Source organism: Ambystoma mexicanum, chromosome 6q, assembly GCF_040938575.1.
Source record: "Ambystoma mexicanum isolate Mex_15411 chromosome 6q, UKY_AmexF1_1, whole genome shotgun sequence".
Taxonomy (NCBI): domain Eukaryota; kingdom Metazoa; phylum Chordata; class Amphibia; order Caudata; family Ambystomatidae; genus Ambystoma; species Ambystoma mexicanum.
The window spans coordinates 1,676,561,911-1,676,580,108 of NC_090937.1; the positions used below are offsets into that span (position 1 = coordinate 1,676,561,911).

Here is an 18,198-nt window from a genome sequence, read left to right on the forward strand (position 1 = left end):
TCGCTGGTCAGCAACCTTGGAGGTCAGAGTATCACTCTTTGCTGACGACCTGCTCATCTATCTGAAGGACCCAGCCAATTCCTGCTCCAGAGTTACGAGCATACTGGAGCAATATGGGGCATTCAGTGGCCTACGAGTGAACTGGGACAAATCCATCCTATTCCCTATAGGGGATGCGCCTGCAACCAGTGCAATGAACGGCCCCTACCAGATCGAAATGGAACAGTTCAAATATCTTGGGATACGTATCACGCAACAACTTGCAGACTATACATCCCTGAACCTTGCCCCACTCGTAACAAGATTCGCAGAAGGCACCCGCAACTGGATCTCACTGCCATTGACATTGTTGGGTAGAGCTGCACTATTCAAAATGATTGCCCTCCCCAAATTCTTGTATATCCTGCAAAACGCCCCTCTATATATCCCGCAGCAAGAATTCCATAAGCTCAAATGCATCCTCAGAAAGCTGCTATGGGGAGGGGCGCACCCGCGGATCGCTCTCTCCACGCTCCAGAGGTCCGTATGGGAAGGAGGGATTGGACTGCCCAGGCTGCAATCATACTACTGGGCCGGCCAGCTGACGGTGGTCAATGACATGTTGCATGGGGATGGGACACTTCCGCACATCAAGGCAATTAACCCCCACAACACAACAGCACCATTAGAACATCTCTACGGAAGCCTGGGTCGCCCACCGAAACCAGATATGGCGACACACATTGTGAGAATATGGAAAGAGGTACACCGACACCTAGCATGGGATGGGAAACTGACACTGGCCCAACCCCTATGGAACAATTGCCATCTTCCTGAAATACAAAAGCTACCTAGATGGCCCGAATGGGTCCAACGAGGAATCACCACCGTCGGGGCTGTGCTGCGGGAGGACAAACTGGCACCATTTGAAACATTGCAAGAGGAATTTTCCCTCTCAGCCACAGAAAGATACCACCACACGCAATTGCAACATGCGTTAAGCACCCACCAACAAAATATACGGAACATACCGGAAAGCTCCCCCCTTGAATGCAATATGGTGTCGGACCAGGTGAAACGAAAAGTCACCTCCACCTTGTACAATGTGATTACATCCTTTGCGACACCAGAATTGACCAGCCTGAAGACCAAATGGGAACGGGACGTGGGACCGCTCCAGCCGGAAGACTGGGTGGAGGCCCTAATGTACCCGCGCAAGGTAACCATCTCTTCAAGACTCAGGCTGATCCAACTAAAGATCCTGCACCGCGTCTACTACCCAAGAGTCGCCCTTTTCCGCTGGGGGAAGACGACAGACGCACGCTGCCTGCGATGCAAGCATGAGGAAGGCACATTCTTCCATATCCTATGGGAATGCAATAATATCCAACAACTCTGGCAGAAATGCTGTGACAAACTATCCAGCGTTATAGGCAAGACAATAGTCAGATGCCCAAAACACCTCCTTCTGGGGATCTCTAATGAAGCCGACCTGTCCCGGTATGAAAAGATACTCTGCTCCACTGCAACGGCCGTGCTCAGGCGGAATATAGCACAACTGTGGGGCGCAGAACGCACTCCGGACTACGACCAATGGGTCGTGGATGTGGACATCTGCGCTGACATAGAACATCGGGTATATGCTGCAAGGGGCCGCCCGCAAAAAGCGAACAAAATATGGGGTCGCTGGGAAGAAGCCAGCTAGAAGGCAGGTGAGCCACAACAGACGCTAGGAACGGACAGGGCCGCATGATGCTGAATGAAGCGAGCCAGGAACATACCGATTGTGCCACGAGTAACTCCTGTTTTGGCAAAGTCTGACGGACCACTAGACGGCAGTCCCAGTTATCAAGAGTTTTCTTTTCTTCTCTCTTCTTTCCTCTCTTTTGTTGTTTTTAGTTTTCTTTTACCTGCTTCTCTCTCCTCTCCTGATCCTCCTCCTGAAAATGTTGATTGTATGACTGCTCCCTTGCTCCCATCCCTGATACACAGAGAGATGCATGTACTGTTAAGTTGTTTTCCTATGTTTAAAAATCAATAAAGTCTTTGATCAAAAAAAAAGAATCTGTACCAGAGCAATTTTGACATTCTAGTAGTGGCAAAAAGAGCTTGCGAAATGTCATCGCAACTCTGTAAACATACCAATTCCATAAGATTATTAAAATACGTTTCCCCTTCTGACGTCAGTGCAGAACACTCTACTACTAAATGCTGGGTTTCTTCATGAGCAATCTCTTTGCAAAATCGGCAAAAATGTGTTCCCTCAGGGAACCCAGGCCCGGACCTTCCCCATTCCCATTCGAGCCCCCATAGGGCTCAATGGGAATGGGTGCAGGGAGCTAACAACGGGACGATTACGACTGGCCCATTGTTAGCTCCCTGGTGCCCTCGCGGGACCCGGTAAGGACGCCTGGTTTTACCAGGCGTCCTTACCGGGTCCCGCAAGGGGACCTCGTAATCATGCGGAATGAGTTTAACGGGTCCGCATCCATTAGCGGCACCCGTTAACCCATTCCGCCAATGTTATAATGAGGCCCACGAAGTTCATTTATCATGGTTTTCATCTCACTAAACGTGTGGTCAAATAAAACCAAATCATCAACATACAACCTGCAGCCTGTATTTTCCCTCCCCATTTTGGGGTGACAATTAGAGCTCTTTAGAAGACAAGCAGGCAGGTCAGTAGTGTCCACATGATGCAGTACGGGGGGCCAGCAAGCATCCTTACTTGACTGCCCTATTTATACTTATTGGCCCAGACATACTTCCCTCGTTATCCAGGTGCACTCTTGCACGGGTATTGTAATGGAAAAGCCTGATCGCATGTATTAACCATTCAAGGCATTCAAGTATCCGCAACTAAATAGCCTAGCCTAAAAGGTACAAACCACATGGCTACAGATACTCACTCCGCAAAATGAATCCTTCATTTCCCTGATCACATTCAACCCGGTTGTTCAGCCATACATCGATGGGAGAAATGCCCTCCTTACTGGGCTTCCAACTGCACACCTGCCCAACTCAAAGCAGCCCACCATGCTGCAGCCCGCCTCATTACAACTACCTACACATTGGACAGTATTTCTCCAACACTGCGCACGCTTCACTGCCTCGACCTCGCCTCCAGGATAATGTTCAAAACTGCATGATCTCCTACAAACCTGTCTCAAATGGAACACTAGCATCGTCAGTGGCTACACCCCATACTTCTGGTGGCTTTCACACCTCAAAAGGTTGGACTCAAATCTAGCCCACAAAGACAAGACTTGCAAGCAGTGCTTCTCCCTACCACCCTCCAGGTCAGCAAACTACTAAAAGCCTGGCTCTTTCAACAATACCTGACAGTCGAATACTAATCCCTCTCTCCCTCTACCACTGCGCTACGGTATAAAATGTCAAGCCCGCGGCTGGCACCCTCCTGTTGCAAAGCGCTCTGTTGCTCTTGAGCTAGGTTCGGGCTATAAACAATAAAATAAATGTTGCTTGCCACTTAAAGATTCAGCAAATATACCAACTCTAAAAATCTCTTTACATTTTAGATGCTGAGACTAGATTATATGCTGGCCAAAAATGGGATCTCATGTGAGCCAGTAGAGACTCCCAGGCCTTCCAACACTGTGCAGGAGATGAACGTCAGAAAGGCAAGTGGACTGGAGAAGAGCATGCCTCTTTCCTCGTGCATACCGCATGTGTGTAAGACGGTCTGTGGCAGGCAACTGCACAATAGAAGACCAGTGAGGCTGTGGAGAGAACTAATCAGCGATCAATAACTGGGCTTCAGAGTGCTCCCGTCCACCAGTTGCCCAGGCTACCATGGCGGGATGGTCCGGTGGGCAGCCCACCAGCGAAAGGGAAGCATTGACCATAACAGGCAGGTTCTAGAGTACAGAGAGAGGGGCATGGCTGAAGGCAGCAGGTAGGGGTGGTTGACGAGACAAAGCACTGGCAGGCAAAGTCATTCACAGTATGATGGCACACTGACGCGATACTAGTGGTGCTGGCAGGCAAATGGCCTGGGCCATGTGAAGGCTTTACTCTTTCTAGAATTCCATTGGCAACTTGTGGGAGAGTATTCAGCCGCAGGTTCCTGACAGCCCGGCTGAAAGCAGTCCACCAACATGTGGAACACTGCAAAGATCGGGAGAACATTCTCTGGCGGAGGAGCATGTGCATTACATCTTCCCCCTTAATCGTGGAATAACCCCCTGAGCTGAATGATACATGGACTTGGCTATGCCGGGAGTGGTACTGGGTCAAGGGCAGGGATGTAGCTCTGGCTGCCTCACAGAATGACGGCCTTTTAAAGGGTTTTTCACTCCGCGAGCATGGAGAGAATAGGATGGAGGGCATTGAGGTTCAGCGGGGCATTCTTCTTCTTTTTATGGTACATTGTGGCCAGATAAATGGATCACCATTGAGGGATTGTGGAGATGGCCATTCAAAGGCGACTTGGGGAGATACGTGCCACATAAACATGAGGGGAGACTCAGATTGTTAACTGTTACGCGACTTGACTCCCTGAAACAGAAACACACATCCCTATGTCTATTTTATTTATTGAAGCTGTGAGAAGGTGAGTCTCCTCAAACCGGTGTTTGGCCACCATATTGGAATGCTCAAAGGTTCTCACGTATACTGTTGTCAAGGCTGTCTCCAATAGACACAGAATACATTTAATAACCAAGGACTGACTGTCTGGCAGGCAAAAAGATGGATGTGTGTGGCTGGCTGTGATGCTGGAAATGCATTGGAGGGACAGGGCCTGCCTGTACTTGTCCTGTAGTCCTATTTCATTGTGTTCTGTATTGTTTTCTTCCCAGGAGCCCATGTTGGACTCCTGGCAGTGCAGCTCTTCCTGTTTTTGGTTTGGTGTACAGACCCATGGGAGACCCTTATGGCACCCATGGGTGGAGGTACAACCCTGTGCCCCAGTGTATGTTTTGGTCACCTGGGGGTGGCCCACAGAGCAGGGTATGGGCTGGTGGCAGCTCCATGCTGAATTTGACAGGTGCTCTGAGTATCCTCCATTTTGGTATACCCAGGCCCTGCCATTAGAATCAGTTGATTCCTGATAGAAAACAAGATGCCCCCTGTGGCCTCTTGCTTTCTATTGCCTGTTACCTTGTTTTCCCAAAGTCCTGGGAAGCCCTGACTCTGTCCCTTCCCCCTGACTGGTTGTTGGGTGGAAGTTCTATATATGGTGCTTTTGTGAAGTCCAGTCCAGACTGGCTGGAGCCTTCCCAGTGACTGTATGTTGTGGGTACACCCTGTGGTGGGACCTGGGTGAATGGATTGTGTGACCCATATACACTTCTTGTTGTGGTTGTCTGGTTTCTGGTATGAGAGACAAAGACTGAGACAGCCCTGCCCAAACCTGGCCTGAATGCAGTGTGTAGTGTTGAATGGCTGGGTACTTGTCCCAATCCATATTCCTTGTTGTGAGTGTCTGAGAGGGAGAAGGATGGCCTGAATGCACTGTGTGCCTGATTGGCTGACTGACTGCATGAATGCCCTTCTGTATGATTGGCTGCTGAGCGTGAACCAGCAGTGTGGATGAGAGACAGAATAGTATATCTGGGGACCTCTCACCACTGGAAATTGTTTGGAAGCTTTATCTACACTTGAAGAGTAACTGGAACTGCTGATCCTCGACACCCAGCTGGAAGAAGACTTGCTGTTGCATTTGCTTTGACCTGACCTGATCTGAAAGCTGTCGAATTCATCGAAGACTGATCTGAGAGAGGACCTGGTAAGGCTCCCTCTTCCCATGCTCCGAGGGACCATCGAGCACCGCTAACCTTCGCCGAAGCTCCCTGGAAGTCAGACCCTCGAAAGGCTGCCGACCGGAGACGGGGACCGCTGAGGAGAACGAAGTGAAGCACTAGGACTTCGCCGCTGTCGAAGTCCATTGCCGTCGACCAGGGTTTGCAGGTTTGTGTAACCGCTGGAGGCTCGTCGAAGTCGTTTTGCCCCAGAAGAGGGGACCGCTTGACGCCGTGCCGCCGACGACCGGAACCGCCCACTCCTTTGCCTAAGAACATTTGAATCGAAGGACTCTCTTGTCTGCAACGTCGACCGCTTTGTCCTACCGGAGAAAGTCAAGGCCGCCAACGCGCCAAGGAGAATCCGCCGGTGGGTTTCACGCCACCTGAAGGCCACAAAGACATAGATGACTCGACACCTTTGCTGGGCCACAGTTCTTCAGAAACTCTTTGCAGTCCTGAACAATCAATCGCCGAGGTGCCCCGCACATCTCATCCTCGCAGGACGTCGCCGACGAGCACCTCCTGGATCGACGTCGTGGTCTCGGCACCCTCAAACTTCTCATTGATGTCGTTGATGCCAAGTTCACCTTCTTCGACGCCTATCGACGATCTGTGGCTCCTGCTTTAAAGGGAGTCACTCAAGAAGGATCTGTCAACGCTTCTTCGAAGAACTCTACTCCCCCAGGTATATTGGGGGGGTAAAAACATTATAGGAGAGAACAACACCATTGAGCAATATATGGACTCGGCTTGTGCTATATATTTATTTTACAGGTTACCCAGGTGGGGAGATCTCCACACAGAACTGTGTCTAGGTAGCTGGGCCAGTAGTCTGCCATCTTGCTTTCCTTCCTATCTCTATTGCTGGTTTCATTGTTATTGATCTATGTGACATTCTGACCGTATAGTTGATGCACTTTAATGAGATCAAATATTATTGGTGGTACCACTTTAGAATTGTATATATTTACCGTTGTTGATTTCTGAGTACAAAGTGCGTTATTGTGATAGTGTACATACCTTTGAATATTAATTATATAAAGACTGTGTTTTCAGTAATACAGTGTGTGGACATTCCTTTGTGGGGGCTTGGGGACTACACTGTACTTAAGAACCAGCCTGCATCACCTCCTGAGAAGCTAGGCCTTGATTGCTCGACTACGTTACCAATAATAGAGAATCTTGGCTGGGGTCCTCTGTGCCTCTCCTCTACCATATAGAGAGCAGAAGTACAGACACCCCCCTCCAGTCTTTACACTCACGCATACTGGGGTGACTAACTGTGAATTCTGTTCACACATGCATGAATCTTATTCCATGAACAATGGCATATGATTTTAGCTGACTGTAAATGCAGGTATGCCCTGAATGATGGCTGATGCACTGGCAGACAAGACTCTTGGTAAGACTTCTCCCTACCCCCACACCTGTTTTATGTATTGAAGCTGCGAAAAGGTTTGGTGGACAAAAAGGGGAACTGATTGCATAGGGCCACCTCAAACCAGTTTGTGGCTACCATATTGGAATGTTGTGACGGTTGCCTCCAATAGACACAGAATACATTCAATAACCTAGGACTGACTGTCTGACAGGCAGAAAGGTGGAAGTGTGTGGCTCACGCATCCTGGGGTGACTAACTTTGAATACTGTAATTATGCCAAGATCGATGCCATATGGGACGCAAACACAATTCTTAAATTTGCAACGGATGCTGACATAGGAGGTATTGCTTATGCAGGTCAAGGATCGGAGGGATTGTGTTGAGCAGATTCCCCTAGAGGGGGGGCGGGGACGGAATCTCCACTGTAGATTCACAGGAATCATGTGCATGATGCATACATGGTGAGTTCTTGGCTATTAACAGTGATGGCAGCACCTATATGCACGGCCCTGGTGGTTAAAATATCCACTTTGTGTTGTTCACTTACCCTTTGTTGTTTTTTCTTATGCTCTTGGATGCTAAAATGTTCTAACTATAAATGCATCACTCTGTTCCTGCTGCATGTCACCTCCGTCCCATTCCATTACATCATTCGAGCACTACTCTGCCAGCTGTCAGGTACCTGCCCCCAATCGATGGCACCCGATTATGCCACATATATTTAGTTATTGTGTTGGTAATTAGTGCACATCACTGCCACTGAGAACCAGTCTGCCTGTTACTTGTGATGCCTGCGATAGTGAATGCGTTGAATCTAATTACGTTCATCTCCTTTTATTTCAATAGGTGATTGATGCCCCAGAAATGCAACAGCAGCGATCGATACGTTCTCTGGACTAACGCAGTGAAAAGCTTAATTCTTAGAATATGCAATTCCCAAACATCTTGGAAGTATGCAGGTCCGGGATCCAGTTATCTTTTCAGAAGATTTATGGAACTAAGATTGATAATCCGGTTGAATACATGATTGCATCCATACCTGTAATCCCTGTATGAAGAGCTACACTAAATATGTCACACGAGAGAACACCCATCTGTGCTCTGAATTTGGGAAAAGGGTCAGTAGCAAGGGCCCTCTTACTAAGACAGAATTGAATGGCGAGAACTTTTACATGTGCACAGAATGAGGGAAAAGTTACCATCTCAAGAACATACGTATTGCCCATATGAGTACATAGGTGACAATCCTTATCAGTGCACTGAATTTATGAATAGCATGAATTTGCATGATACACTTATCTGCCATCAGCGAACACATACAGGTGAGAAACCTCATGTGTGCACTGAATGTGGGAAAGGGTTTGCTCGGAAGGGAGCTCTTATTAACCACCATAGAATACATACAGGTGAGAAACCTCATGTGTGCACTGAATGTGGGAAAGGGTTTGCTCGGAAGGGAACTCTTATCAACCACCAGAGAATACATACAGGTGAGAAACCTTTTCAGTGCAACGTATGTGGGAAAAGGTTTGTTCAGCAGGGAGATTGTATTATCCACCAGAGAACACATACAGGTGAGAAACCTCATGTGTGCACTGAATGTGGGAAAGGGTTTATTTGTAAGGGAAGTCTTATTTACCACCAGTCCTTACATACAGGTGTAAAACCGCATAAGTGTACGGAATGTAGGAAGAGTTTCTTCATAAAGAGAGATCTTTTTCGCCACCAGAGAACACATACGGGTGAGAAACCTTATCAGTGCACTGAATGTGGGAAAGGATTTGCTCAGAAGGACCATCTTATTCGCCACCAGAGAGCACATACAAGTGAGAAACCACACAAGTGCACTGAATGTGGGCAAGGGTTTAGAAATAAGGAAGGTCTTATTTACCATCAGTCCTTACATACAGGTGTAAGACCTCATGAGTGTACGGAATGTAGGATGAGCTTCTTCAGAAAGAAAGAGCTTACTCGCCACCAGAGAATACATACAGGTGAGAAACCTCATGTGTGCACTGAATGTGGGAAAGAGTTTAGCCGTAAGGGGGGTCTTATCTGCCATCAGTCTTTACATACAGGTTTAAGACCTCACAAGTGTACCACATGTAGGAAGAGCTTCTTCGTTAAGAGAGATCTTATTCGCCACATCAGAACACATACAGGTGAGAAACCTCACGAGTGCACTGAATGTGCGAAGAGGTTTGCTTACAAGGGAGATCTTGTTATCCACCAGAGAGCACATACAGGTGTGAAACCTCATGTCTGCACTGAATGTGGGAAAGGTTTTGCTAAGAAGGGACATCTTGCTAACCACCAGAGAACGCATACAGGTGAGAAACCCCATGAGTGCAGTGAATGTGGGAAAGGGTTTGCTCACAAGGGAGATTTTACTAACCACAAGAGAACACATACAGGTGAGAAACCTCATGTGTGCACTGAATGTGGGAAAGGGTTTGTTGAGAAGGGAAAACTTACTATCCACCTGAGAACACATACAGGTGAGAAACCTCATGTGTGCACTGAATGTGGAAAAAGCTTCAGTCAGAACAGTAACCTTGTTAGGCACATGACAAAACATACCCGCGAGGGTCAATTTCATTGTAGCGAATCTGGAAAATACTTCAGTGCACAGGATGTTCTTATCTGCCATGAAAGCAGACATGTAGGTCATGAAATCCCCTCTGCAATTGAAGCTTCAGAGAGGAGGAGGGGCTTCCTCGGTGGGACTAAGTTTGGCATGGCTATTGAATAACACAGCTGTTCCTAGTTTCCTTAGGCACACACATACTAGCTGATTATGATTTGTTAAATCACTGCTCCTTTTTGCAATACTACAGGCTAATAGAACATGAGAAGCTATGCGGCCTCATTTCATATTGGAATCCCTGCTTAACAGGATGCAGCATGCCCCAGGGTTCTGCCTTATCCCCCATCCTCAACACTTTACACTCTGCTCCTGGCTCTACTAATCTATTCTTGCAGCTTCAGATTCTAGGCTCACAACACTTGTATCCTCAAACTCTTATTTGGGAGGACAGCAAAGAATTCACAATACTTCCAGAGCAGTCTAATAACTGTGAAACCTGAAGATGTCTCACCCGCTAGTCCCCGGGGATCTGTCATCCAGGTGGCTAGGACGCGGCCATCGCTTTTGGATCCAGGTCCTGGGGGACCAGTGGACCAGTGCAGGAGGATCACTTGGGTGAGCGGTCTTCAGGGAGTGGGACACCAGATGGCAAGACGCTGTGTCCTCTTCCCTGTAACACCTTTACCCCACCCTACCAAGTAGGACACTTAGGAACTCAAACCCCCCCTTTCTCAACACAAAAACGTTCTCACAGGCAGCTTGCTATGAGAGAAACGGACTAACACATGAGCCGTATACCTGACATGTCACAATACAATGGTCAGGCAGGGTCAAGCAATTACCGACCATTACACACCTGACATCCATTACACTTCACCACACGAATAAAAGGCGGAGCACGAGAGAACACTCTGAGCAAGGCAAAGCACACGAGAAAGCAGCAGTTCCAAGACTGAAGTGCCCTTGACCTTTTCAACAAGGAACCGTTACTTTCATGAGAATAGAAAACGTAAGACCAGGAAACAAGGCTGAAGAATCCTGCATTGTGTGTTGGCAGTACACAGGGCACTCCCATACCGATAGTCAAGGTGGGGAGAATTGCTTGCCGCTGTCGTACGGTCCTTGGCTCCTACAATAAAGCAGCACCAGTGAAGAAAGCACATCCAGTGAGTTGGGGAGACTGATACCAGACCGGTCTGTATGGAAGCCAAGGTTGCAAGCTGCAACATTGTATAGTGAACAGTGTATGAAGTGTATTTGATATAATCAAAGTGAGTAAAATTGAACAACAGATGAGTGATTGAAATATGAAGCTAAGATATGATACCTTAGACAGAGTGGTCTAGCATTGCGTGCATGCTCATTCGAAAGTCTCTGTCAGGTATCCAACTGAAAGGTGGAAAAAGCAAAAGAGCGAGAAAAATGTGTGAATCGAAGTGGTCCTGCAATGGGTCAAGCAAAATCCTGTTCACAATTGAAAGTCTTTGCTGTTAATAGAATAAAGAATGTTGATGACAAAGTAGACGAAGTTGGCCCGAGCACAGCGGAGGGAGATCAGCTAAGAGCTTTGGTTTAAGAGCTTAAGTTTGAGTTCAAAGTTAAATTGAAATTGGTCCGAGCCTGACCGAGGGAGACTAATTGAACATTGTGTTAAGAGGATCTGAGCCCGGCTGACGGTGATCCGTGGTGAACCTTCAATCACCCAAGAAATTAGATGCATGAATATGCTATGAGTATTGTGTAAATAGGATTTGAACCTGGCTGAGGGGGATCCAAGCTGAATAGTGAATCACCTAATAAATGGAGTACTTGTGATATCCTACGAGGAAAATAACGTATTGTTTGTTTGTCGCATCAGACCCTCTGAAAGAAGAGACTTTGAAAGGCAAAGAAACTTGGGCACAGACGGCCCTGATGCTAATGACTGAACTGTATCCTTGTGCTGGAGAAGCCAGACATGGTGTTAAGCTCGAGTGTACCACCTTGTCCCGTGTTGAAAACATGGGGAAGGGAGACAATGGCCTGAACATCCTTTTGCACACACTTTTTTCTTTTTCGAATCACTGTTTCCAAAACTATTTGTATTTAGAGGTAAGGATTGGCAATAGGTTTATTATCGTAGGCCTTTTTATTTGACTAGACTCCACTAGGACTGCATTATTATTATTTGTTGGACGTAGCTTGCTCCCATCTGTAGATTTAGGATTAGATAGGCATTTCTCAAACCATTTTTGTAGTTCAATAGACACCCTTGAACTGTGGTCACTTGTTTTACAGTTAATATCATGCCTTCCTTACATCTCTCACCGAACTCTGCAAAAGCATTATATTGGTGGAGTTGCACTGGGCACTTGCCATGCTTTCTTGGCCTTCCTTTGAGCTTGGAGCTCATGGCATATACCTGAGTGTCAAAATTGACTGTGAGCTCTCACTTGTCTCTCAGACGTTGCTGTTGGCATCAATTTATACCCAAAATAAATTGTGGCAGAATAACCTCCCTTTTCTTACCCTTCATACTCGGATGTCAGTTGCTATAACCTTAATTTTATCCAGACTTGACCATGGCAATGCCAATTTTACTCTGCCCCTGGCGCTTGTGACTAACTTCAGGTGGCCCAGAACATGCTGACCTGCTTCTTTCAGGCGTTCACAATTGTGACCACAATCTGCACAGGTTTCCTGTGATATCTCTGATTGGATTTAAGGGGCTTTGTTTAGCTGATTGTGCCTTTTATTGCACACCTTGCCCTTTCTGCCACCCTTCTTTCCACCCGTGTCCTTCCTGTACCTTTAGTTCTGCCCTTCAGATGAGAATTTCCTGTTTCAGAAGGCAGCCGGGTGGTGTAGCCGGGTGGTGTAGCCGGGCGGTGCAGCCAGGTGGTGCAGCCAGTTGGTGTAGCCTTTTTGGATTTTGTTCCCTATATATGCAATGCGCTCTCCCTAAGATTGCACACCACCACAGACCATGTGACCTTCAGATGCTTGCTGAAGGCCCATTTATTCAGGTTTCCTTTCTTTATTTTTGCTGGATACGCTTATATTTTAATGCCCACCAGCTACTAGAACCCAAAAACTGTTGCGTGGACGAGCGCCTTAGCTCTTAATACCACCCCCACAGAGACATGGTCTATTGACGACATTTCCTACCCAAGAATTGGTAAATACTCCCATCATGTGAAGCGAGGAGAGCTCTGTGGAAACGCGCGGGTCTTGGAAGCAAGACCACGCTGAGCAACACAGGTTTGAATCCGTGATCTGTGATTGAAACCAAGCACGTTATAAATAGCCTTCACTTGCACAATATAAATGTATAAGGTCTAGTAGGATCGTTCCACCCTCACCCACCCCTCTTGTCTTGTTGCGCCTTGAGACACACACGCGTATAGGTGTATAATGAATGACCTATAAAAAATACATGAAAGTAGCAATACTCCCAACTATAAAGTTGGAAGCAACTGACACATAAGTGTCAGCCTTCCTCCTTTGACCCACTCAGCTCCAAGGATATGCTCAGCCCAGTGATACCAGCCAGGCTGTGCCACTGGAAGGTGTTCTACAGGCATTATGCCTGACCACACCTGACCTGTAGAGAAAAAATAATTTAAACATGCATATTTACACATATGTGGAGTAGAGGTATTCACTGAGCTGTGAGGCAATACAACTCATGAATTTGGAAATTAAATGGTGCCTTTCTGTCTAAAATGGAAGTGTTGTGACTGTGATGGTATTATAGCCGTTCTGTCTGAATTCCAAGATGGAATAGTGGACAAAAGGGTGGATAAGCTGACGTGTCAAACTTAACTCTTGTTCACCTGTGTTTGTAAGACTGATGAAAATAATATTGAGGGTCAGCCAGCATGCCACAGTGTTAACATTAAAAATAAGTTGTTAATAGTACCGCCATTTGTATGTTCAATATATTTCTTTTATTTTGCTTTAATTTAAAAGAAACTGCTTTCTGGAACAGAGGCGGTTAATCTATTTTAAGTAGTGGGGTGACAGGCTTGATTTCAGTTTTGTGTTAGATTGAATGTGATATTAAGTTAATTAAACTTTGTTTGTATTTGTTTCATTAGGTTTTCCTTGAGGTTACACAATTCTGACTACAACAGGAGTAATGGTATTGTTTATTTAAGGAAACGTGTTCCATACAACGTATGATATGATATGATATGGCATTTATAATGCTCCTATACACAAGTGTTTCAAGGCGCGATGAGGCAAGGGAGGGGGAACAGAGGGAAGACAGACAACGATCCTACTAGGCCAGGTGTCATTCAGATCATGCAAGTGCATGGGAAGGGGAAGGAGGAGAAGTGTGAGGGGGGAAAAGGGGACAGGGCAGTGCAGTACATAGGATAAGAAAATAAATAAACAATAAGTAAAAGTACGGCCAGCAGGTGGCAAGTGCAAGGGTGAGTGCCGACATCACGTGTCATGTGCGGGTGATGGGACTGTAGGGATACAGAAAAACAGTCCCCAAGTGTAGGGGTATCCAGGAAGGCAGTGCAGGAGTGCGACTGGTGGGGGAAGGGACCTGAGCCCGAGCTCAGAGGGTGGCCAGGTAACCAGTGCAGTTTCAGTGTCAGCCAGGAAGACAGCAAGGGAGAGGAGGATTAAAAGCAGAAGCAAAGAGAAAGGTTTTGAGGTGCTTCCGAAACTGAAGATGATTCTCCTCAAGTTTCAGGTAGGCAGGGAGGCTGTTCCAGAGGGAGGCCCCAGCCGAACAAAGAGATCCACCACCAACTCGTTGCTTGGAGAAGCGACTGACCCTGAGGGAGTTTGAGGCAGATGAGCGAAGAGCTTGAGAAGGAAGGTATTTAAGAAGAGAGAGTTGAAGGTATTGAGGCACCAGGGCCCAGAAGGCCTTGTGGACAATGCAGAGGGTTTTGAACTTAATCCTCGCAGCCACTGGGAGCCAGTGCACAGATTTCAGTCCTGGAGAGATACGATCCCTGGGCTTGAGGCTATGGACAAGTCCCGCAGTCCTGTTCTGGATAAATTGCAGAGGGCGCAGAGTAGAAGCAGGCAGATTAAGAAAGAGGCTGTTGCAGTAGTCCAGTTTAGAGAGAACCAGAGCTCTGGAGACAGTGAGCTTCTGGGGGAAGGAGGTGAAAGGAAGAATACCTCTGCTCTGAGGAGGTGCAGCTGGTAGTGTGTCTTCTTAGAGACTTCAGAGATGTGAGCAGAGAAGGAAAGTGTAGAGTCAATCCATCCTAATACGATCATGCTGGCTGCAAGGGGCTGTGCCGGCTGGTACAGCATGTGGCACACAGCGCCATCTCCATCCATTGCCAGCAGCTGGCTATGTGGGTTGAGAAGGATCTAACAAAAGGGACAGTCTGGGACACGGTCAGTGTATCATTTCGGATGGTCCAGGCATGTAGGAACAGATGGTGCTCTTTAAATGTTCTTAACATAGAGATGAAGATTTTTTTTCCTGCTGCTCCCACATGTCTGCATACCCTCTGTTCCCCTCTCAAAGCACATCACTCCTTATAGAAATGACAGAGTGTGTAATAGGTGAGGTGGAAGTGACTGTGGTGAGAGAAGATGGCACACGATGGAACGCACCAGCTGCTACGTCTGGCAGATGTACCCATTGTTTCCTGCAATCTAATTCCAGACAGGATGCAGACATCTGCTAATGTATATATCGAACCAAACTTGACACAGCTCTACTCGACAGCGCTGCCCACTAACCCATCCCGATTGAAAAGGTAACCCAACAGAAGCCAACATAGCCAACTGCCGGCCAGTCCGAACTTCCCGGCAAAATATTGGAAAACGCAGTTTGCTACACACCTACTCACCAGTATCAAACAATTGTACCTCTTAAATGACGATCAGTCAGGGTTCCACACCAAGTGTAGCATCGACACAGCCATCATCTAGGTGGTGACGGTGCCCTCCAAATCATGCTTAATAGTGACTCATGCCTCAACGTGCTCCTTGATGTCGCTGCTGCTTTTGACACAGTCGACCATTGCATCCTTCCCTCCCTCCATGCCGACAGAATGGGACTCTCCGGCACTGTCCTGAATGTGCTCCTTGATGTCTCTGCTGCTTTTGACACAGTCGACCATTGCATCCTTCTCTCCCTCCATGCCGACAGAATGGGACTCTCTGGCACTGTCCTGAACGTGCTCCTTGATGTCGCTGCTGCTTTTGACACAGTCGACCATTGCATCCTTCTCTCCCTCCATGCCGACAGAATGGGACTCTCTGGCACTGTCCTGAATGTGCTCCTTGATGTTGCTGCTGCTTTTGACACTCTCTGGCACTGTCCTGAATTGATATTGCTCTTTTTTCCTGGCCAGACGCCAGGAAGACCATATGAACATGTTTTTTAACTAACTCCCAGTCCCCAATCGATGACACCCTGGTGTGTAAAGTCTTTTTAATTACGTTGCTTTAGCAAAATGAAGGCACTCCCCTGAACGCTTACACCAGAGAGAATACAAATGCTAGAGAAGAAAAGCCCAAGTCGATCTTGTAAGGATGAGTATTAATCTCACACAAAGATGAGAGCAACAACAAAGAATGCTGCGGCTAGGAACGTTCTGCTGAAAATGGGTAGACACATCGTCATTGTGATGCGATACATTCAGTAAAAACCTGCACAGCTGGGTGGTGTCTGTCTATACAGGGTCCGCCTTCTCCAAAAGAGAATCCAGGTCATTAGTTCCAGCCCAAACCGCTCGTCTTCCATCACGTGGGTGCTGCGGAGATCATCTTCTTCTCATTGACGAAGATTAAATAACAAATTATCTACACTCCTAAACAATGCTACTTCATCATTATACTGTGCACCTGGCAGGTTAAAGACTGGTGGCTCAAAGGAGGTTCTGGGGCACTCTGACCTTCGCACACACATTTCACTCACTCCCTATCGCGCCATCTGTCTCCAAGGTCTCCACCCTCGGTTTGAACTGCAATGTATCCCTCCCAGCACCTCACAATACAAATCATAGGATTGTAGCTCAAAGACGTGCAATGTCTGTTCTCTTTGAACATTGAGGACTTGTTACTTTAGGGTTAGTAATCGAAGGTCACCTGGTGCCATGAAATTCAAGGGTCTTGGGGCTTAGGCAGTTCTATGCGCTATAACTCGTGGTTGCCTGGGGACGAGCCAGGTCATGCTTGGGCCAGTGCGAGATATAATGCACACCAGGCGCCAGTCTGGGATTGCAGCATTGTAGGGCACATTCGGTATAGAATGAAGTTTATGGCGTTTGGGGGGGGGGGGGTGTTGTCCTCATGGGAGCTTGGGCATGGCTGGAAGGTCCCCTCATCTCACAATTAAGACCTAGTGCATGAAATGCTGCATTCGCCGTGCAGGCTCTGTCTCCTAGCTATAGTTACTAACATCTACACAAAATGGCACTCTTGCTCGTGTCATGGGCTACACTATGTGAGTTGATTGTATCAGACTGGGGTCATACCACCACCCCAACCTCTCCCTGGCCCATCATAGTGCTTTGAATGCAGTTCGCCTTACTCTAAAGTGCTTATGTGGGTGGTACATGGTTGCCCCCTTCCCAACATTCCCCTTTTGTTACTTGTACAGTAACAAACTCCTTAATACCCTTTGCTCCAGCTGTCTACTCTCTGCTTCAACGTATGGCTGTGTTCTCTTTATTGGCATCCAAGCCCTGCATATTGACCACAAACTCTCCCCCGTACGGGCGTATTCCTCAACTGAACAAGTCATATAGATGCATTCCCCCTCCCCCACCAGGTCCACCCAAACCTCTGTGTAGTACTCTAGATCCGGGCGTGGAGTAATGATTTATTTATTTTAATTCTTGATAACGTGCCAAATCACCTGCAGGCCTCACGGCACACAAAAAACAATACAAGACAGGGACAATCAGTAGAAACCGAGAAGATCAGAGACAAGAAGATGGCAACAAGCTAGTCGGGGGACTAGGGTGTCTTAAAGAGATGAGTCTTGAGGTTCTTTTTAAAGATAACCCGTGAGGTGTAGCTCTTAAGGTGAAGAGGGAGTGAGTTCCACAGATCTAGCGCAGTGAGGTTGAAGTTCCTTTTTCCAAATTTGACTGAGCGAAAGCGAGGCTGACTGAGCCTGACCTGCTCAGTCGACCTGAGTGATCGACCAGGGACATAGCGCTGGATGCACTGTCAGGTAGATGGGTGCAGAGTTGGTCAAGCATTTAAATGTGAGGGTGAGTATCTTAAAGGAAACCCTGTTCTTGATAGGGAGCCAGTGCAGTTTCTTCCGGGCTTCGGTGATAGAGAAGTGCCTGGGTAGACCCAGCAGAGCTCTGACCGCGCCGTTTTGAGTGATCTGCAAGGCAGCGATGTTGCCAGCAAAGGTGCCTGCTAGAAGACTGTTGCAATAGTCCAACCTGGAGTTTACGAGGTCAGAAGCAAGAAGAGACATATTGCTAACAGATAAGAATGGACACATTGTAAATAGTTGCCTATTAATCCATCCGCATGCTGCTCGGGTTTTGGCC

At 47.3% G+C, this 18,198-nt stretch overlaps 1 protein-coding gene across 2 annotated transcripts in view; it reads left to right on the plus strand.

Annotated features, from left to right (window-relative positions):
• LOC138517036 (zinc finger protein 84-like) overlaps nt 1-13,783 on the plus strand; it is a 115,257-nt gene extending 101,474 nt beyond the window's left edge. For both annotated transcript variants that reach the window (XM_069632550.1, XM_069632551.1), the window contains one exon: nt 7,972-13,783. In XM_069632550.1, the coding sequence (XP_069488651.1) occupies nt 8,309-9,877 (1,569 nt within the window). In that variant the 5' untranslated portion in view covers nt 7,972-8,308 and the 3' untranslated portion in view covers nt 9,878-13,783. The remainder of the gene's footprint in view (nt 1-7,971) is intronic.
• The last annotated feature ends 4,415 nt before the right edge of the window (nt 13,784-18,198 follow it).